This window comes from Crotalus tigris, unplaced genomic scaffold (genome assembly GCF_016545835.1).
Source record: "Crotalus tigris isolate CLP2741 ecotype Arizona unplaced genomic scaffold, ASM1654583v1 scf7180000018970.2248101, whole genome shotgun sequence".
Taxonomy (NCBI): domain Eukaryota; kingdom Metazoa; phylum Chordata; class Lepidosauria; order Squamata; family Viperidae; genus Crotalus; species Crotalus tigris.
The window spans coordinates 1,816,934-1,839,569 of record NW_024097302.1 but is presented as its reverse complement, the minus strand read 5'-3'; the positions used below and the strand labels follow the sequence as shown (position 1 = coordinate 1,839,569).

General features: G+C 38.7%; 2 protein-coding genes across 2 annotated transcripts in view; both read right to left on the bottom strand.

Moving 5' to 3' along the window:
• The window catches only part of WWTR1 (WW domain containing transcription regulator 1), a 102,037-nt gene extending 96,990 nt beyond the window's left edge, over nt 1-5,047 (bottom strand). The window contains exon 1 of the mRNA XM_039357945.1: nt 3,699-5,047. Coding sequence (XP_039213879.1) covers nt 3,699-4,120 — 422 coding nt within the window. The 5' untranslated portion in view covers nt 4,121-5,047. The remainder of the gene's footprint in view (nt 1-3,698) is intronic.
• Nucleotides 5,048-8,981: 3,934 nt separating this feature from the next.
• On the bottom strand, nt 8,982-20,464 carry COMMD2 (COMM domain containing 2). Its single transcript, XM_039357981.1, has 5 exons — nt 20,306-20,464; nt 14,814-14,891; nt 12,787-12,869; nt 12,241-12,414; nt 8,982-9,569 (listed from the first exon to the last, which is right to left on the bottom strand). Exons 1-5 carry the CDS (start codon nt 20,370-20,372, stop codon nt 9,372-9,374), a joined length of 600 nt encoding a protein of 199 aa, XP_039213915.1. The 5' UTR covers nt 20,373-20,464; the 3' UTR covers nt 8,982-9,371.
• Nucleotides 20,465-22,636: the final 2,172 nt, after the last annotated feature.

The window sequence follows — 22,636 nt, the reverse complement described above, 5'->3', positions numbered from 1 at the left end:
ATGAAATCTTCAATAGATTGCCAGCTCTGATATAGCAGTATAGATACTTTGGCATTAATTAGTATACAAGTCAATGTGTGACTTCAGCTACAATTTTTACGGCCAGCATACAAGAGCTTAAACACAAAGTAATTCTACCTGGGAAAGATGGAGAGACAGGAAAATTCTGTGGCAAAACAAAAATCACATTTTCTGATTGCAAGAAATCTACACCAGGAATGTTTCTCAGTCTAAGCAACTTTAAGATGTATAGACTTCAATTCCTAGAATTCTGCTGGCTAGGAAAATACTGTTTTAGGAAAATATTGAAAAACATCTAGAGACAACTGTCCCACTACATGCATTGCACCCAAAGACCATTTATATAGCCCTTATTTGCTAAATAAGGAATACGTTTGATTACACTATATTACCAAGAGAAGGAGAAAGGGGCCTTCACTGGATGTACAGTGCATACTGGTAATCCTCAATTTATGACCACAACGGAGTCTGGAATTTCAGTCACTAAATGATGCAGTCATTAAGCAAGTCGTCCCATGAACAGATCTGATTTTATAACCATTTTTACCACAATCGTTAACAAAATCACCTGGTTGTTAAGTGAATCTAGCTTCCACAATTTACTTTGCTTGTAGGAAGCCATTTGGGAAAGTTACAAATTGCAATCATGTGATCACAAAACGCTACAACGGTTGTAAATGAAAGCCAGGTGCTAACTACCCAAATTGCAATAACATGACTGGAGAGGTGGTACGAAAGTCTAACTTTGAAGATGAGTTGTAAATCACTTTTGCTGAGGCTGTTGTAATTTTGAACTGTTTATTAAACAAACAGCTGAAAATCAAGGACTATCTGTAGACACCCAAACCATCGGGAGAGCTTTAATTTGGATTCCTGCATTGAGAAGGGATTGGATATGTCTTATTTTTTCGAGTCCTGTCATCCCCATTTAGTTCTTTTTAATCTTTCTAGTCCCTTTTCACTACATACGTTCTACCGATGCTCTCAGTATAATGGGTTCAGATGTATCCACAGTATCTGAATGCATAAAGCAACTTACAAGTCTTTACAAGCTGTGAAAAGAAAATATTGCCCAACAAAAAGTTGTTTTTCCTCCCTCCTTCCGCAGTGCAACGGCTTTGCTAAAGTTCCTTTTGATGTAAAGTCCCCAAAGGTTGACGTTGATCATTTCTCTGGTTTCTTCAGAGAAACATATTTTAGAGTTCATCCTTATCCACAAATACCACTATTCTATTTTCCGAATAATTCTAGCTGTCACTTCACACGCATTCATTATTATTATTTATTATTTCTTCCATCTTTTGGAGTCCTTGTGTGAGGACATGACTAAATTCTACCATGGAAAATAATTCTAAATCAATTAGTAACTGAATCCAAACATAGACAATAGTTCTTTGATTGATGTTTGCTAACATTATTAAATTCCTGCGTACTGGGAAGGCAGTTCTTAATTAGCCCTCACCTTACTCTCATCAGGTTTTAGCTCCCAAACCAATTTTCCCTGACACAAGTCCCTCCAAGCATGTATCATGTACCAACATCTTGTTCCAATCCTCTGACTTTTGAGGTAGCTAGGACAGGAAAAAGCAGGAAACAAATTGCATGACTTGTAGGCATGTCATTTCTGAAGGATCATATAAAACCTTGCAGTGGGCCGACTGTGTCATTGCTGACACCATCCAGGTCTCCTGCCTTGACTGAGGACAGCATAGATTTGCAAAGCTGTTCTTTTCTGATTTGCATAAAACTCCAAAGATACCTACATTTGTTTATATACTGACCTATAAGAGAACTTGATTTTGACTTTGGAAAATCCACAGAAACCATTCCAATGTAATTTGAGAGATATGGTTTAGCCGCAGGGGTCCTCACCCTTGGCCACTTTGCTGGCTGAGGAATTCTGGGATTTGAAGTCCACAAGTCTTAAAGTGGCCAAGGTTGAGGACCCCTGGTTTAGAGTGAAATATGTATCAGGCCACTGATTTTGATACTCACTTGGAGAAATTAAAAAAAAAAAACACCACATGCCATTGTGGTTTATAAGCATACACTATGTTGTGGCTTGTTAATAAAACATGATCAAAAGAAATCAAGTCTTAATATTAAATGTGTGAATGTAGCCATTTTATTTTTTATTTAGAAACTAAATATGATGCTCTGGAATATATATCCTTTTAACTTTAAAAAACCATGTTTTCACAAACATCACAACACACTAAAAATGGGTAGTGGCTTGAAGGTGATTGTTATAAACTGTATTTCTATTTATTGCTGGTATACAGATAGTAAGGAAGACAACGGAGAATTTCTGGCAGAGGTGCAATGCTCACCAGATGTTTCGCATACTTAATTCTTGCCTTTTAAAAGAATAAAATAAATCTGAGTGAAACTTGGAATACTCAGTAATGTAATATGGTTAACATCTCAGAATTTAAATGTAAAATCAGAGGAAATCCAGATTCAAATCCTCATTCAGCCATACAACTCACTTGAAACCCCATAGTAAGTCATATCCCAGACTAGCTTACAGGCTACTTAGCTGGATACTAAGGAGTGGGAGGATGGTCTGGTGGACTGGCAGATTGGAAAGTCAGTGTAAACAGTGGACTGAAATGCCCCTGTTCAAGTCCCTCCCAACCAGGGATCTGATGGAGATTTTGGTCAGTTACTTTATCATAACTGAACCCCTCCCATAGGTTAATGTTGGGAAGATCAAATGAGAGATGATCTTATGAATACCATCTTGTACTTCTTAGAGAAAAGGTAGGATATAATAATAAAAAATAAAAAATGAATAATACTTGGTTCTGTATACTTATCTTTGAAAGAAAAGCAAAATAAACATAGGTTGTGTTCAACAATAGCTTGGTAATTGAATTAACCCATTTTTGTTCAATGTATTGAATGGTTAATTAATCCGACAACCTAAATTCACAGAATACATTAAGCCTAAACATATCCTAATAAAGTTTAAAACTTCTCAAGCTTGATAATTAGGGCAAAACTTTAGCTGATCTAGTTATGCAAATCCAAGAATGGAGTGAACTTCCTCTGAGCATATACAAAATCTTTCTTTACAGTGAGCCACATCATGCCATCCAAAATGGCTTTTGCAAGACATTCCTTGAAATGTCTGTACAATTTATTAGATTTAGTAAACACTATTCTGTCAGCTGGGCAAAGAAGAGTTACAAGTACAGGCCAACACAGTTCAAAATACGCTGGGGTTCCCTGAATTTCCTTGTCAAAGCACTTTCATCAAAGAGAAAGTTCATCTTTGCTTATTTCAGGGACAGCCTCTGAACTGTTCTTAGGACAGTGGTATTGTCCAATCTTCCAAATTTGGTCTACAATCCCAGGATTTTCTTGTGGTCTCCCATCCAAATACTAATCAGGGCAGATCCTACTTAGCTTTTCCAGATCAGGCAAGTTTTCTGGAGACTGCCACTTACCCAACTTTCAGCAGGAAAGTTTTTGCAATTAAAGGAAATGGCCTCCTTTCAAATGAGAGGGCATGGCACCTCTGCTTTCCAAGTTTGCATGCCAACTAGGCCTACCTGGAGTCGCCTCCGGGCCTGTTTCTCTTCCCAGACTCAATAATTACTCTCAACTTTTTGTTATGCACCGACCGGCAGGTTAGCACCTGGCCCGCCCCTCCACCGTAGACTCTTACTTACTTGAGGAAGTATCTCTGACCCGTGTGCGTGAGCGCCATCTCCCAGCCGGGAGGAAGCGGCAGCTCATCCGTCACGTCGTAAGACTGCTGGCGGAGGTGGGCATGCTGTTGAGCCGAAGTCGGGGTGGCTCCAGCCCCGGTGCCCAGCTGCAGAGAAGCTGGCGAAGAGTGAGAGCGGACGTGGTGGACCCCGACGGCAGCGCTAAGCCGGGGAGGGTGGCTGCCGGAGTCGGTGCTCGATTGGCGGGAATGGGATCCCGAATCGGGCTCCTTAAAAAAAGATTCGGGCAGGATCTTTTTTCTCCACGAACTGGGCTTGGGGTTCATGACCGAGTTGAAGAGAGCCTCTAGATCAGTGTCCAGATCCTGGGTGACATGGATCACTTGCTGTCCCGGCGGGGGAGGGACGGCAGCAGGATTCATTTTGCCTACCTTGAACCAGAAAAGTTTGCCGCGGGACCTCGCAAAGGAAGAGGGGCAGGAATTAATCAGAGTCGGCAGGCCAGGATTTCTCCTTCTAAAGTTGTCTTGCAGACTTCCAGCCTCCCTTGCTCGGAGCGACCGAGACAAGATTCCTGTAGTTACAATCGGTCTGCGGCGAATTAAGTTTCCAACGCAAAGCTCTCTCGACCTCGTTTGCGAAAAGGCCTCAAGCAGAAAATCCAAGGCAGTTATCCCCTCCCTCCCCAAAGTGTATCTTTATCTCGCAGAATCTCCAAGAACAGTTGAAGCAAATCCAAGTCAAGCCCCGAAGGAAAGTTATGCAACTCCCCCTCCCCCTCAGAACTTCGGAGATCTGCTACAACTCCCCCTAAGAAAACAGCTCCTTTAAAGGACTAAGGAGAGAGAGATCTTCTCCCGCGGCTGTCACGAAAGGCCGGGAGGAATTCCAAAGAGGGCCTGGGACTCGAAGCAAGGGGGATCCCGCGGGAGGGCCAGTCCCACTTAGAACACTGAGAAGCGAACGTTCGGATGTAAAACGTTCCCCTGAAATCTCAGCCGCGCTCTGTTCCAGGCCTGGCGTCCTCTTCGTCCCCCCTCGCGCGTGCAGAGGGCGGCCCGGTTCAGTCACTTTCTGTCATTTGTCTGTCTTAAAAGATGGGCGAAGAAGTGACTTTGGCGGGACCGAGGGTAGTTGGTCCCTTTTCTGTTTTACATACCCATCCTGGAGACCTTGAAGGGCTGAGTGCTTCCCCGGTGGCGGAGGCGGCGGCGCCGTGATTCGACTGTACTAAACAAACTTACCCAAAACTCTCAGAGTTAGGGCGGCACAGAAAGTTTGGCAGCTGCATTATTCATGAGCTCAGCGTCTAGGACCAGTCCGATTACACGGTACACCCACTTGCCAGTTCTCCCTCCCACAGCTCGTTTTAGAGAGCCGGACCCTGCTGGATTTTTCAGCTGGGAAACAGGAGCCTCCTGGGGGTGGGCTGAGGGAGTTTACGGGAATCTCGGACGGAAATCAAGTAAGGTTATGACTAACAAACCAGGCAAAACGCGTGCCAGGGCTTCCTTCAGCTGCTCCTTTTGGAGCTTTAGCTAAGAAGTAATCCAGAACCAGGATGCAACGGATTTAGGACTGAGACACCCGACTGTCTAGAAGATATTCCACTTAGATTGGCTCTTGTGGATGCCAAATCCGCTTTTATACTTCAATAGTTTTCAGTTGGAAAAAAAACTGATTATAGTACACTGCCAAGCTGCAAGGCAACAAACATTCCCAGGCCCTAGTCCCACTATGTCCACTACTCACCCCAAATTTCCAGTTTATCTGCATCTTGCTCCCAATCTGAGTGAAGTAGTATAGCAGCTACCGGATTAGTATGATCCTTGTATCTGAGCAGGGACAAAATATAGCCAACATAGCAACTTCATGCCACATACAACCAACCATGTTGTGGTTTATCATAATGTGTGAATCCAGACGGAGAAATACCCATAGTGGATAGATTTAGTTTAGGAATGAAAATTTTCAAATATTAAACTATGACTTCAGCTGACCATGCTTACATGGTCAATGGGAACTTGAACAAAATAACTACAGAGCTACAGATTCTCCAACATATTCAGCGTTCCTCCGCTTTCCAGGTCTTAACAGGTGTCACGTTTGAATAAAAATATCATCAACATCTTACAAGATACATTAAACTGAGCCATCAAACCTTTGGTTCCCTTCTAGGAACTGCATTTCAGTCCTTACAAAAGAGCATCTCTGCCATCATATGTACTTTAATATTCACTTGAGATTTTATGGTTCATAAAAATTCTATTAAAAAAAACCCTGTTAAATGCGATCCAATGTGAACATAGCAGTTAAAATACTATTTATTCAGCATTCACAGTAGTTAAGCCTAAATTAGAATCAGATTTAAATATCTGCTTAGCTATGATACTTACCAGATAAGTAAGGTTAAACCAGGGGTGACAAACTGCCGGCTCACAGACCGGATACGTCATGCCGAAACCGCACCCACCCCATTGCCAGCAAAGGAAAAAAAGTCACGATACGTCACGGCACGTTGTGAGTTTGACACCCCTGGGTTAAACAATAAAAAACCCTAATGAAACTGGCCAAATTTAGCATGCTGAGCAAATAGAATTGATTTGTCTTTAACTGTGATAGGTTGGATGTCTAGTAGGATGGTCAGTACAATTACAGTAGAGGGAAGTCTTCTGCCAGATAAAAACAAATATGCAATTATTTTAATTTTATAACTTACCTAGTTCAGGAATGCTCAATTGGTATTTTTAGGCTTGTAACCCTAACAGATATCCTTAAGAATAACCCTGAGCATGGGGTTGGGGGTAATTTTAAGTAAATGCATCTATGATTATATTGCTGCCCTGTTTTAACCAAGTTAATTTTTTAAACAAGGTTTCACTGAAGAGTCATGACAGTTAAGCTGAAGATTATAGCCTGGAATGGCAGTGAGCAGTTTGGGTAAGAGACTGGGCATATTGCATAATGAGGAATAAGTCTTGTATGTTCTTAGAAAAGAAACAGAAATGTTTTCTCCCATCTTAAACCCTAAAATCATTCATCATACCCAATAATCACCAAATCAGACCATTGAATCATTAGACTCATGCCTGTCCAGTCTATGGAGATTCTCAGTCATCTAGATCATGGTTGTCCCAAAGATGCTTCTTCACGAGGCAACTGGACTTCATTCCTTTGAAGATGTTTCACTTCTTCTCCAAGAAGCTTCTTCATCTCTGACTGGATGGTGGGGAATGGAAAGATTTATACTCCTTGCACACAGCTGGTAATTGGCATTCTTTTAGAGCAGGGGTGTCAAACTGGAGACCTGCGGGCTGGATACATCATGCATAGGCCATGCCCACCCCGGCTTCCCAAAGGCAAAAACCGTCATGATATGTCACGATACATCATAGGACACGATCAAGTTTGACACCCGTGTTTTAGAGAATTATTGGGGTCATCTGGAGGTTTATCTATGTCGTCAATGTCACCTGAGAAGTGCAAATGGGTGTGGAGCCTTCTTGGAACTGTTGAAAGGACTGCGTGGTAGACTGGAGATAGATGATTTCATGCCCCCCCCCCCCGTTGAGAGAGGGCTGTTCAGTTTTGACAAAGATGGCCTCTTTGACCCCTTTCAAACCAGCAGTCCTCTCTTTCCAAAATGTGGACTTTGCTGTCTTTGAAAGAGTGGCTTTTGTCTTTAAATGCAGATGGACTGCTGAATTTTATCTTGATGAGTTTGTTCTCCTATATTGTGCCATGTATTTATGAAGTGGTTGTTTTGTTTCTCCAATGTACAGATCTACACATGGCTCACTGCATTGTACTGCATACACTATACCATGTTGCTCAGTTTGTGTCTGGGTGTTTTATCCTTGGGGTGGACAAGCGTCTGCCTTAGTATATTCTTGGGTTTGAAGTGTGCACATATGTTGTGTTGGCTGAAAAACCTTTTAAGCTTTTCCAGTATTCCTGCAACGTATGGAATGACATTGCTTCGTTTATTGTTTTCTTTGTCTGTTACGGAAGAACTCCTAATAGGTCTTTTTTTAGATTTGATGAAGGCTCACTTGGGATAGCCACATGTTCACATCTTCCTTGATGTGTTTTAGTTCTTTTTCTTTCCCATCTTTGCTGGTAGGCAGGCCTTCAGCTTGGTGGGATAGGGTTCTGATAACCCCCATTTTGTGCTCCAGTGGGTGGTGAGAATCAAAATGTAAATATTGATCTGTGTGTGTTTTCTGTAAACTTCAATGTTAAGGCTTTTGTCTTCCTTAATGTTTATTGCACAGTTCAGGAAGGCTAGATTATTTTCCTTAATATCTTCCCATGTGAATTTGGTGTATCTATCCACCGATTTGATGTTTGGTGAACGCTTCCGATTCCTGTGTTTTGATCTTGACCCAAATATCGTTCACATACCTATACCAGTCAGTGGGTGGAATTCCTGTAAAGGAGTTTAAGGCTTTGGTTTCTACCACTTCCATGTAGAGATTGTCACAATGGAGGACACAGGTGAACCCATGGCACACTGTTTTTGTCTGTAGAAACCTTCATTGTATTTAAAATAGGTAGTGGTCAGGCAAGAAGTCCAGCATGGCATATATGTCGTCTAGGCAGAGGTTGGTTCTGTTACCTAAGGTGTTGTCTTGTAACAGTTTCTTCACTATCGTGACAGCTTCAATTTTTGGAATGCAGACATCATCTATTTCCAGTCTACAACCCAGTTCTTTCAATAGTTCCAAGAAGGCTCCATATCCATTTGCACTACTCAGGTGGCCCCAACAATGCTCTAAAAGAATGCAAATGACCAGCTGTCTGCAAGGAGTATAAATCCTTCCATTCCCCGCCATCCAGTCAGAGCTGAAGAAGCTTTTTGGATGAGAAGCAAAACATCTTCAAAGAAAAACAAGAAAGTCCAGTTGCCTTATGAAAAAGCATCTTTGGGAAAGCCTGACCAGTATTTGCCAAGTTCTCAGCCCAAGGCCCTTTGATTAACCCTTTTATATCTGGAGAAGACATAGACTTTGGGGATCTGGGACTTCTCCATACCAAATAGTTAAAATAAACACAAACCAGTAACCAAAATAATATATACACATTAGTGACAACAATCATTTTTAAATGATTATTTGTTCTGATTTATATCTTTTCTTCTGTATGCCCAGCTGCCTAGTTTATGCACATGTGAATATACAAACAAAAATAACTTCTGTAAACAAACATTCTTTATTTTAATGCAGTAATTTTTAGAATGTATAATTGTAATATTGCTTTTTACCCAATAAAACCAGTTGGCAGTTAAAGCATGACAAAATGTTTTATTTCGTTAACCAGTAATTTGCTCAATAATAATACAGTAACTGTAAGAAACAAGTCTGAAGACCAAAAACATACAAAATGTTAATATATGTGTTTTATTCTTAAAGACTGGAAAAAGAAAAAAATGGTCAAAAACCATTGTATGTTATGCATAGAACAGAAAAAGCTCACATATTCAACTATTTATGCATGATTAAAATTTATGACAGTTATTCTAACTTGCATCTGGCAGCATTATCAACATAACACCCAATCAACTTCAACCAGTAAATATTGTTTTATGTTCTTGGAATACTGCTCTGACTGGTCCAGATGCACTTTTCGAAGTACTGCTTCCTGTAATTATGCAGATTTACTATAATGAAAACACTATTTGATGTTGCGCACTATTCGTCTGCAATGATTTGTTTTCATTTCCCCCAATGCTTGCTCCATTTGTTGAATTAGATGGAGCAATGTGGCAGGATCAGTTTGTAGTATTTTTGTCGTTTGATTTTCATTCTCATTAAGGTGTAGCTTCAAAGTCACAGCTGGCTTAATTTGTTGCCTCAGACTTCTGCTGGCAAGCTATTTAAATTGTAGGATGGAAAAAGTGATAAATGTAAGGCTGAGTTACGAGCAGCCATATTCACAGCAATCATAAAGCAAATGTTTACAAAAATATAAGTTGTTACAGTATGTACCTGTTTCTTTATTATTACTGAATATTCCAGTTTTACTGATATTCATTTACTGCAGTTTGAAAATTTCAACCGGAACTAAATATCCATGGTACATGTTTCACATATCATTATCTTGGGCATTTATTTACGTACAATATTGTATACTCAAAAAGGCAGATGTAAAATATATTTTTTGTACATCTGTAGACTATTTTTTTTTCATGGCCTTACCACAGTAGTCCTGACTTATGACAATTGGAAACAATTATAAACAGAATTTCCATTGCTAAGCAAGGCAGTTCAGTGAGTCACACCTGATTTTAGGATCTCTTTTGCCAAATTTGTTAAGGCGATCCGGCTTCCCACATTGATTTTGCTTGTCAGAAGCCAGCTGGGAAGAACACAAATGGCAACCACACGATCCTGGGATCCTGCAACTGTCATAAACACATACTGATTGCCAAGCCCCCAAATTTTGATTACATAACCGTGGCAATGCTGCAATGGTTGTCAGTACGAAGACCGGCTGTAAGTCACTTTTTTCAGTGCTGTTGTTTAACTTTGAACAGTTGCTAAACAAATGGTTGTAAGTCCAGGAATACCTCTATAGTCCTTGAGTTACAACCATTTGTTTAGTGACTGTTTCAGGTTACAACAGTTTCTGGAAAAACTAATAACGGTTTTCATACTTTCGACCATTGCAGCAACGTGACCATAATTTGAATGTTTGGTAACCTACATATATTTCAGGGGTCATGTGATCACTTTTTGTGACCTCCTGACAAGCAAAGTCAACAGAGAAGCCAGATTCATTTAACAACCATGTTACTAACTTAACAAGTGCCATGATTCACTTAACAACTGTGACAAGAAAGATCATAAAATGGGGCAAAACTCACTTAACTGTCTTGCTTAGCAACAGAAATTTTGGAGTCACTTGTGATTGTAAGTTGAGGACTACCTATACACAGCCTATTCTCTGCAGTTATTTGGTTGCTTTAAAATGGGTGTCAAAGTCGCAACGTCACGTAACCTGTCACAATGTATCACGACTTCTTTTCCATTGCTGGCAAAGGGGTGGGCGCAGTTTCGGCATGACGCACCCGGCCATAGGCCAGCAGTTTGACACCCCTGATTTAAAACTTCATGGATAACTAAAGCAACCAGAATATATTGCGATTCCTTTTTCTGGAATCTAACACATTTTTTACATTTAACAAAAAGGCAACTGAATTATTTTATAATATTTAAATAATTGAAATATCATGGTTATCCCACTATAACCCATTTGGGTGGAGGGGATGCCTATTAAATCCAAATATCCATTGAATTTGAATTACATAATTTTGTTTCAATGTATGTTATTTGTGTAACTATATATATATATATGGTTTCTGAGGTTTTCGCGGGTGTTTGTATGTAGGTCTTTGGTTATTCGGGTTTTCTCCCGCGTAAAATTGGAAGTGTCTTGGCGACATTTCGACGAAGTCCCATTTGTCATCTTCAGGCTGGTGTTTTCAGCTTCGTGCTCCTCGAAGCACGAAGCTGAAAACACCAGCCTGAAGATGACGAATGGGACTTCGTCGAAACGTCGCCAAGACACTTCCAATTTTGCGCGGGAGAAAACCCGAATAACCAAAGACTTACATATATATATATATATATATGTGTGTGTGTGTGTGTGTGTGTTATTCATGCATGTTCAGTTTCTGCTTTTTTTTTCAAATCAATCAAGTGTTGATCCATTAGTTATGATAAAAATTGAACAACTAGCTTGTCTCTTAAAAGCCAGCTGTGACATGATGGGCCGAGAAAGACTGGCCAAAGTCACCCAGGCAGCTTTTATGTCTAAGATGGGACTAGAAGTCACAGCATCCTGGTTTCTGGCCTGGGTGCCTTAACCATTACACCAAACTGGCTCCCACTTGAAGACATTACCCTATCTTTGTAGGAAAGACTTCACGGGCCTGTCAGTTGGATAATCCCTCCCTCACATACATTTATGGTATGTGTTATGTTATAATGTTATAAATATGTTACCCTAGTTCTAATTCCAAGAATGGGCTGCTAAACAATTTAGTGGCTGATTTTTATTAGACTAGACTATGTACATAACTTTTTATTATTCTCACTAGACCTTTAATTTTCTTTAAAGTTTCATTAATTTGAATAATTTATTACATTACCATTTAAAATGACCAACATTTATTCCCAAATTTTCTATTGCAAAATAAGAGGCAAATTGAATAAAATTCCAATAATTTGCCAGGAGCAGGATATACTATTGCACTATAAGATGGGAATGATGGAAATTTCTCTAAGTATTTTTTTAATATGAATAGACTGAAGGTGCAAATTGCATTGTCCTAATGAATAAATAGATAACTTACAGTATATAGTTTACTTTATTGTATCCTTCTGAGAATAATTATATGGCAAAAAGTATGATTTCATAATATTGCTACCTCTATCTTCTGGAAAGAACAAATATTTTCTCATTTGAAATCAATAAACAAATTTGTTCTTATTGGAGCTGATATAAATCAGTGAATATCTACTAATGCTTGTATTCTTACCTGCACATCTAGTCTCCACTCCAGATTATGATAACTAGGAAACTTTGGTGTTAGTTCACTCAAAATATTCCTGATCTCCTTTCTGTTGTCAAGATAGAGCTGAAGTAATAAGGCATTCAGTTCTTCAGGAAATTGTAATACGAGTATTGAGTCTTGAAAATCTATCTCAGATATCTAAAAAGTATAAAATGCAAAACATTTAAATTTTCAGTTAATTTTATTGCATTTTTCCTTGCTCCAAATATATTTCTTGTTCTAAATATCGTATTTCCTACTATGAGATATGATTGGTCAGTAGAAATCAGCATATAAAAATTTTAAAATATGCAGATAGTTATCAATAAGTGTTCTTAAAGTCAATGAAACCTGAACAGGTGAAAGAAGTTAACAACTAAATAGTAAATGCACCAAAACCAGAGGAATGTTTAAACTTTCATCTGAAACACCACACCTTTGTAGAAGTGAGACATACTTAATTCTCTCCCACAAAACAATCTGAAGTATATGCTTATTTCTCTAAATAGAAGACATTGTGTAACCACTTACCATGAGTTTTGAGCTCTCAGTGAGAAGGTATGTTAATCCTTCTACTCCATGCTGAATTGTCTCACTATTTACATTAAGTTTTTCTAAAAAATGAAAAGGCCATAGAAATACAACATATAAATGGTCAATAAAAGAAACAAAGTCATAAAAATGAATCATTATAGCTAGAAACATATGCTAGGTTGCAAATGTGAATGTATTTATTAGAAGTAAGCTGTCTTGAATTCTGCATGTAAATGATTAACAATGATTGAAAAGAGAGGCAGAAGAGATCTTTGGCTTACAATGTCCAGTGAAATTCATATGAAAGTCTACTAGAGATCAGAGCTCAAAAATTTTTTTCCTCTAAAGCTTTTCCATTTTTCATGAATTATCCGAAAATAAAATGAATAAGGACATTAGAAAGGCAGGCCTTTGCTGCTTAGAATGTAAACTGCGAATAAAATGCTTATAAGCTTCATGTCAAATATCCTATGCCTATGGAAAATATGCTAGTTTACCATATGTGACATCTCCATAACATGATATATAAGGTTAAGGGTGTACCCCTTTTTTCAGAGTATAGGCTCCTAACTTAAATCCAATTCTGAAACTACTGAATCAATTCTGATGAAATCTCAGTACAAGTGCAGTGATTTAACAATAGCTGAAAAAATATTTGAACATGGTTTCTGCTTTGTAAGGAACTGGAAAAAGAATTTGAGCACATTGATCAAAGGTACACCTTTCATTATTTACAAATGTGAAAGTTGCTTTGCATTTGCAAGCAAGCTTTACTCCACCATTTCCAGACCCAGAGTAATAAACTATATATAAAAAAACCTATATGAACATATTTTTCTGACATTATAGGTGTAAGCGTGCATTAATATATACTTTTTGCTTTCTAAATTGCTTCTGATTTTTAGCACATTAGAAAGTTGCTTAACGATTTATTTTGATAATTTCTAATTTACAGATCTCATATCAAGCCAGATTCTTATTTAAGCACTGATTTAACAACCAGGAATTGCAGAAAAACAAGTAAGCGGGCTGATCGAAGAGGTATAAAATGCCTCATGTTTCAGAAAATTGAACAGGTTATTAGAGAGGAAATCCTTCTTCTGCATGTAATATGTAAATTAACTATTCTTCCCTCCTCTGTCATGTTCAGTAAAATTCTGAATATTTTTTTTAAAAAAAGGATTAAAACATTTGCAAGTCTGGAATCAGGTATTTTCTAACTGAGAATGACTTTTGTAACTTTTCTCCTTCAACTACTTTACTTTTTCTTAACACAGGCATTGATATCAAAGCTTATTAGTTTGATGGTAGATAGGAAAGTTAAAGCCCCCCCACAACAATTTTTAATTTTAGGAATTTTACAGGAGAAAAAGTAGCCCTTAAAAACACTCTCCATACTCTAAAACTAAATCCAAACAAATCTTTGTTTCCCTGTAAAAAACAAAAAGGTCTTGCTTATTCTGATTTCCCTTCTTCACTTTCACTTCATTTGAACTTAAAAAAAGGTTATAGTGTCTTCTCTTTGTCAACAGGGGAGGTTAACAATGAAACAAGTCTCCATAGATGAAGAGAATCAGCTATGGCTTATGGTAAGGAAAATTCTGTTATTAATGTTTATTCAAACATTAAATAAATCCTAACCTTAACAACAAATGAATACAAGCTTTAAAAATTAATCAAAGGAAAAATAAAGTTACCTCATTTCTTTTGGACAGTGGCCTTTAACATACTATTCAAAGCCCTGAAGCTGAAAGAAATTGTATTTTCTTATTTTAACTTCCTCAACATAGTTTCCTATGCCAATCACCCTGCAGAGTTAGTTTACATTTTTTTGTAAACCGTGATCCTAAACTACTTTGGACCAAGGTACAAATCTTATCCCTAGTTCAAATTAATCATTTTTATTGGGTTAACACCATTACATCTCATCAATATATAAAATCAATAATAGATGTGTAATCTATTTTTGTCTGTTGCTTTTATAGCCACAAGGTCCTAAGAAAACAAACTGTTCTTATACTTACTTGCTGCTCCTTCATAGACTTTAGGGTTTGTGCCTTTTCTTAAGAACTCAATAGCAATACGACCAAATTCATTGACAACTAAAAAAAGAAGAACCATAATAAGATTATGGCTGGGAAATAGAAAAGCCTCCTTTAAGAGTAATCTATTTGAATAAAACATATCTCCATTCTTTGGTGCTCTTTGAGCTTGCTTGTTTTCTTGCAGATGTTTCATTATTCTAAACGAGGTAACTAGTAGCACTGATGATGTTACCTAGTTAGGGTAATGAAATGTCTACAACAAAACTAGCAAGCTCAGAGAGCACCAAAGACCCCTTATTTCAACCCTGAGCTACAAATATTCTCCTTTATTGATATCTCCATCCATGACAAATTATGAATCTGCTTTTGAATTTACAGAGGGAAATTTAGAGAGTATGAATATAGGCAGAAATGGACAAATAAAAGGAATGAGCACAACATTATGGACTGCCAGAATAAAATTTCAACCCTTATTTTTCACTATCAATTTTTCCATATAACTGAACTAGATTCTAAAAAAAATCTAGTTTTACCTAGTCCACTAATGAGAACATAAATCCCATGTAGAGATAAATCTAGTAATCAAATTGTTAAATGCCTAATCAGTTGGTACAGGTAATATTAATCTGAAAATGTTTCCATTTCTACAAGTTTCTGGAATTGGGCATAGAGTTAGTCTTGCATATCAAACTGCATACGAACTGAATCTGAATGGGGAAACTTTGGCAGTTTCTGAAGTGCTGACGGGAGCCATAGTGTGCTTCCTAATAATATTACTATCTACTTAAACTCCAATGTGACCAGAGAAGTTTCTAAATCAAAAATTAGATGTATTCACAACAAATCACAAAATGAGCCAAACATCACAGAGAATGCAACCTGAACTCAGCTTATATGGTTAATTTGGTTCAATTTACTGCATGAATAAAACTGAGTTAACTGCAAACACAGGAACTGCCTCGGCTAGAACATTTGTAATTGCAAGCTAGCTACATTAATAATTTGCAATATGGAGATTAGATCAATTTATCTGAGATGATTAGGTTATGCTAAGTGATTGTACAAGTTGGCAGACTTGGCTATGTTTGCACAACATAAAAGCAATCACAAACTTGCTAACTTTGAATCAATGTTGCACAAACCCAGGCTTTTGGCTACTCCAATTTTCAATGTATTGTATAAACCTAAAAACAATTTATTTCTATAAGCTGATTGATCACGTTATATTACAACCACTGTGCTGTGCAAGCTCAGTTACTAGTTTGTAAACTATGGCTTATTGCTTAATTTGTTACATGAAGCCAGCTACAGTAATTATCCCCTTTATGGATTACTGCCTTGTCGTGGCAAAGGGGCTTGCGTAACTCAATGAAGCTATAAGCTATGCCGTGCAGGGCCACCCAAGACGGACAGGTTATAGCAGAGAGTTCTGACAAAATGTGATCCACTGGAGAAGGAAATGGCAAACTACTCCAGTATCTTTGCCATGAAAACCCCATGGACAGTACTAAAAGGCAAAAAGATATGACACTGGAAGATGAGCCCCTCAGGTCGGAAGGTGTCCAATATGCTACTGGGGAAGAGCAGAGGGCTAGTACTAGTAGCGCCAGAAAGAATGAAGCGACTTGGCCAAAGCCGAAAGGACGCTCAGCTGTGGATATATCTGGTGGTGAAAGGAAAGTTCCTATGGATTTTTTCTCCATAGGAACTTGGAATGTAAGATCCATGAATCAAGGCAAGCTAGACGTAGTCAAAAAAGAGATGACAAGACTGAACATCGACATCTTAGGAATCAGCGAACTAAAATGGACAGGAATGGGTGAATTTAACTCAGATGACCATCAGGTATACTACTGTGGGCAAGAATCCCTCAGAAGAAATGGAGTAGCCTTCATAGTCAATAAAAGAATAGGAAAAGCAACACTGGGATACAGTCCCCAAAATGACAGAATGATCTCAATTCGAATCCAAGGCAAACCATTCAATGTCACAATAGTCCAAATCTATGCCCCAACCACTGGTGCTGAAGAGGATGAAATTGACCGGTTCTATGAAGCCCTACAGCACCTTATGGAATCAACACCAAAAAATGATGTCCTTATCATCATGGGGGATTGGAATGCTAAGGTAGGAAGCCAAAAGATAACCGGAATAACAGGCAAGTTTGGCCTTGGAGTACAAAATGAAGCAGGGCACAGGCTAATAGAATTTTGTCAAGAGAATACGATGGTCATAACAAACACTCTTTTCCAACAACCCAAGAGGCGGCTCTACACATGGACATCACCAGACGGTCAACATAGAAATCAGATTGACTATGTGCTCTGCAGCCAAAGATGGAGAAGCTCTATACAGTCAGTAAAAACAAGACCAGGAGCTGACTGTGGCTCAGATCATGAGCTTCTCGTTGCAAAATTTAGGCTTAAATTGAAAAAAGTAGGAAAAGCACTAGGCCACTCAGGTAAGAACTAAATCATATCCCTGATGAATATACAGTAGAGGTGACAAATAGATTTAAAGAATTAGATCTGATAGACAGAGTGCCTGAAGAACTATGGATGGAAGTTCGCAACATTGTACAAGAGGTAGCAACTAAAACCATCCCAAAGAAAAAAAAAATGCAAGAAAGCAAAATGGCTGTCTGAAGAAGCTTTGCAAATAGCTGAGGAAAGAAGGGAAGCGAAAGGCAAAGGAGAAAGAGAAAGATACACCCAATTGAATGCAGAATTCCAGAGAGTAGCTAGAAGAGATAAGAATGCCTTCTTAAATGAACAGTGCAAAGAAATAGAAGAAAACAACAGAATAGGGAGGACCAGAGATCTCTTCAAGAAAATTGGAGATATGAAGGGAACGTTTCATGCAAAGATGGGCATGATAAAGGACCAAAATGGCAGAGACCTAACAGAGGCAGAAGAGATTAAGAAGAGATGGCAAAACTACACAGAAGAACTATACAAGAATGAGCTTAACATCCCAGATAACCACAATGAGATGGTCACTGACCTCGAACCAGACATCCTAGAATGTGAAGTGAAATGGGCCTTAGAAAATCTGAGCAACAACAAAGCTAGTGGAGGTGACAGTATTCCAGCTGAACTATTCAAAATCTTAAAAGACGATGCAGTAAAAGTGCTACACTCAATTTGCCAGCAAATTTGGAAAACTCAACAGTGGCCACAGGATTGGAAAAGGTCAGTTTACATTCCAATTCCAAAGAAAGGCAATGCCAAAGAATGTTCAAACTATCGCACCATTGCACTCATTTCACATGCTAGTAAAGTTATGCTTAAAATCCTACAAGCTAGACTCCAGCAGTATGTGGATCGAGAACTACCAGAAGTACAGGCAGGATTTCGAAGAGGCAGAGGAACTAGAGATCAAATTGCCAACATACGCTGGATCATGGAGAAAGCTAGGGAGTTCCAGAAAAACATCTACTTCTGCTTCATTGACTATGCAAAAGCCTTTGATTGTGTGGATCACAACAAATTGTGGCAAGTTCTTAAAGAGATGGGAGTACCAGACCATCTCATTTGTCTCTTGAAAAACCTATATGCGGGTCAAGAAGCAACAGTGAGAACTGGACACGGAACCACTGATTGGTTCAAAATTGGAAAAGGAGTCCGGCAAGGCTGTATACTGTCGCCCTGCCTATTTAACTTATATGCAGAGCACATCATGAGAAAGGCAGGGCTAGATGAATCAAAAGTTGGAATTAAGATTGATTGATGCGGGTGAAGAAGGAGAGTGAAAAAGTTGGCTTGAAACTCAGCATTAAGAAAACCAAAATCATGGCATCCGGCCCTCTCAATTCCTGGCAAATAGATCGGGAAGAAATGGAGGTAGTGACAGATTTTATTTTTCTGGGCTCAAAGATCACCTCAGATGGGGACTGCAGCCAAGAAATTAAAAGACGCTTGCTCCTGGGGAGGAAAGCTATGGCAAATCTAGACAGCATACTAAAAAGCAGAGACATCACCCTGCCAACAAAAGTGCGTATAGTCCAGGCCATGGTTTTCCCAGTTGCAATGTATGGCTGTGAAAGTTGGACCATAAGAAAGGCTGAGCGCCAAAGAATTGAGGCCTTTGAACTATGGTGCTGGAGAAGACTCCTGCGAGTCCCTTGGACTGCAAGGCGTTCAAACCGGTCAGTCCTAGAAGAGATCAACCCCGACTGCTCTTTAGAAGGCCAGATCCTGAAGTTGAAACTCAAATACTTTGGCCACCTAATGAGAAGGAAGGACTCACTGGAGAAGGGCCTAATGCTGGGAAAGATTGAGGGCAATAGAAGAATGGGATGACAGAGAATGAGATGGCTGGATGGAGTCACTGAAGCAGTAGGTGTGAACGTAAATGGACTCCAGAAGATGGTAGAGGACAGGAAGACCTGGAGGAACATTGTCCATGGGGTCGCGATGGGTCAGACACGACTTCGCAATTAACAACAACAACAACAACGGTAATTATGCTTCATTTAACTGTTAATCTAACCACATCTTAATCAGATATGTGAACTAATAAAAAAGAATGACTTTTCACTCTTAAAAAATATTTTAGTTGCAAAAAAGTAAAATACAAAATAAAATAGCTAATGCAAAGTCATTCCAGGCATAATTTTTGACTAGCTGCAAGTTAAAAAAAAATTCTTAGAATTTCTGCAAACATTAACATTTAACAAAGCATATTAAGATATATGAATAAATATTATTATAAGAATCATTCTTTTAGATTTATAATCTGTGTTCATTTAAAAACATTTACATAAACTTTAATATACTTTGATCGTGAAGATACAGAACAAAGTACTCCAGACACTGTATATACGGTAGTCTTTTTGGTCTTTGAAAGCTATGCAAGATGTTCTAAAGCTGTCTTAGCAAACCTTTCACGTTAAAATTGGAGAATTAACATAGGTCAAATTATAGAGTAGGTTTGTATTATTTCTTGAAGCTTAAAGTCAAAATGAATCATAAGTCTAAATAGAATATACCAGAAAATAAAGTGAACATATATACCTGATATCAATAGAACTGTATTAGAATTGTTATGTTTACTTGCAATAAATAGTTTGTACTATAAAAGCAGGGGCGGGCAAGCTATTTTTTACTGGGCACACGTATTTATTTGTTACAAACATCTTTGTTGGCAATGCTGATAAAACCCTTTTAAACTGCGAGGGTAGCCACACTTCCCTGGAAGCATGACCCCAAGGGTGTTTTCAGCTGAGCAAACATATCCAGGGCGCTCTCAGGGTCGCAGTCCTAAATATTCCGATACTCCACGCTGAACATTCCCAAATAAACAGGCAAAGGTTTGCGTAGTGGCCTCATCATAACAGGATTATATATCCCATCAAGCGCTTTTCCATCTTCCCCCGCGGAATGCAAGCGATTGGGTGAGGAAGGGCCCGCGGTCCCCGGAGCACGTAAGTCAGAATGGACGAGCCCTGCAAGCCCTCGAAGTGCTCCTACCTGAGCTCTCTACTTGGGGAAGGAAGCCCAGGTGTTCTTTGTGCTCTTCCGACAGCACCAGCAGCATCTTCCTCGCTTAGCGCCCCCCACCGATACAATCAGCAGTTCCCAGCTTCGCTTCCCGCCGGACAGAATTTCCCTCCCTCTTGGTGTGACCAAGATAGCCCTCCGCCGAGAAGCAGCTCCCTCATCAAGGGTTCCCAATCAGTCTCGCTGAAGACGAACCAGCTCCAATTCCTTTATATAGCGCCAGCCTTTATGCGGCGCTTAGGATCAGTTTAAAACAAAGTCCAGGTATTGCTGCTGCTGCTGCCGCCGCCATCGTCGCCTGTTATAAAAACTTTCCCACTCGCTCTTTTCTGTAATATATATTTAAAACCATTAAAAATATTTTAATGCAGATTTAATATTGAGCATGACTATACAGTACTTATTACTAAAAGGTTCTCTTATAGAGAGTCCTCTTCTGAAAATGTGAACCACAGCGTTTTGGTGGACGGGTAAAGTGTCCTGAATTAAAATCTGTAGCATTAAAATAAGATTTATTGAACACCCCACAATTAGCTGGGTTCATAGCCATGCAGAGCTATGAATCATGTTTTACAGAGCTTATGACAGGGCCTGCAATTAAGGAATAAACTTGCCATATTTTGTGTTGGAATCCTGCAGATATGAGGTATGCTTGTCTCCTCCCAAAGAGGCAGGAGGGAGAAAAAAAAGTACTTAACAATTATTAAAGACATGTTCTTGGTCAGGCTCCTTAAAAATCAACTCAGCAAAGTATTGCATACAAACCCATCATGTGATGTCCTGGAATTGGCAATATCAGACAAAGCAAACAAAAAGTAAAACACATTAAAAGCAAGGGATAAAAGAAGGTAATTTAGAACAATGTGAGGTTGCTTTAGATAAAACCAGATTTTACTTACATTTCTGATATACTGGCTCAGATGTGCCAAAACTGACTAATATTGCATCCTTGTTAAATATCCACCTGTATTTCATTGCTTTTTTCCCCTCTCCCTTTCCCCCCACATTTTCTATATTTTAAAAGTATTTGTATCAGTATTATACATTTTCCTTTTTTTTGAAATTATATTAGTAATAAATACCTGCTTTAAAAAAGAAATAATCTAATCCACTTCCCTATCCACTGCTGAAATTTGTGACTACTGTACATCTCTGACTAGTGATCATCCAGTCTGTTTAAATGCCTCTAAAAAAGACAATACAAGTAGTCCTTGATTTATGATACAATTGAGTCCAAAATTTCTGTTATGAAGCACAACAGTTAATTTTTGCCCTAGTTATTAAAAGAATCACTATAGTTGTTAAGTTAGTAACATGGTTTTAAATGAATCTGGCTTCCCCATTGAGTTTCCTTGTCAGAAGTTTGCAAAAGGTGACCATATGACCCCGGGACAGTGCAACCATCATAAATGAGTCAGTTGCCAAGCCTCTAAATTTTGATCATGTGACCATGGGAATATTATAGCAGTTGTGTGAAAAACAATCATAAGGCACTTTTTTGAGTGCCATTATAACTTCTAATGATCACTAAATGAACTGTTCTAAGTTGTGGACTACCTGTGTACAGCACAAAATTTGCTCCAAATTGACTTGCTTTTACCATTAGGAATGTTTTCATGATGTTTAACTGAAATGTATTGTCAAGCTACGAAATCTGCTGTCTTTAGGATGGCTGCATGCTTCTAGCTTGCCAACAGTGCGGGAGGGAAAGAGGGGTGAGTTTTGAATACACAGATGTTCCTTATCAATGTGAGACCCAAAATCATTGAAGAGTTGTTTTGGCGAACTAAAGTTTTTTCTCATAATTACTGGAAGATATATTGGACAATGTAACTGTCAGAGAGGGGAGGGAAAGTTTCATTCTTTTAATTAACCGCTTCTCACTCTTTTCTCACAGCTAGCTTTAATTCTGTTGTAACAGTTTGCTAATGCCTAATAAAGTTAACATTAGAGAACGCAATGCCTCTGGTGTTTTGCTTCATTGAGCTTCTCAGAAGGAACTTGACATGTATTTCCTTGTGATTTAAATGCATTGTTTATTGTCCTGTCATCCAGAACTGAAAAATTCTTTTCTATCTTCTTTATTACATAAAAATTGGTATAATGTTTCCCTTAAGTGTTGTAAGCCTAAAATACTCGATATGTACAACTATTCTCTTCAGATTTGCTTTTCCTAAAATCAGCCTAGAATGAAATACAATCCTCCAGATGTCATCTAACCCAAAGGTACCCAACCTTTCGGGCACCAGGGACCGGTTATGTGGAGAGAGGTTTTCCCGCAGACCGGAGGGGGCGTGGTTT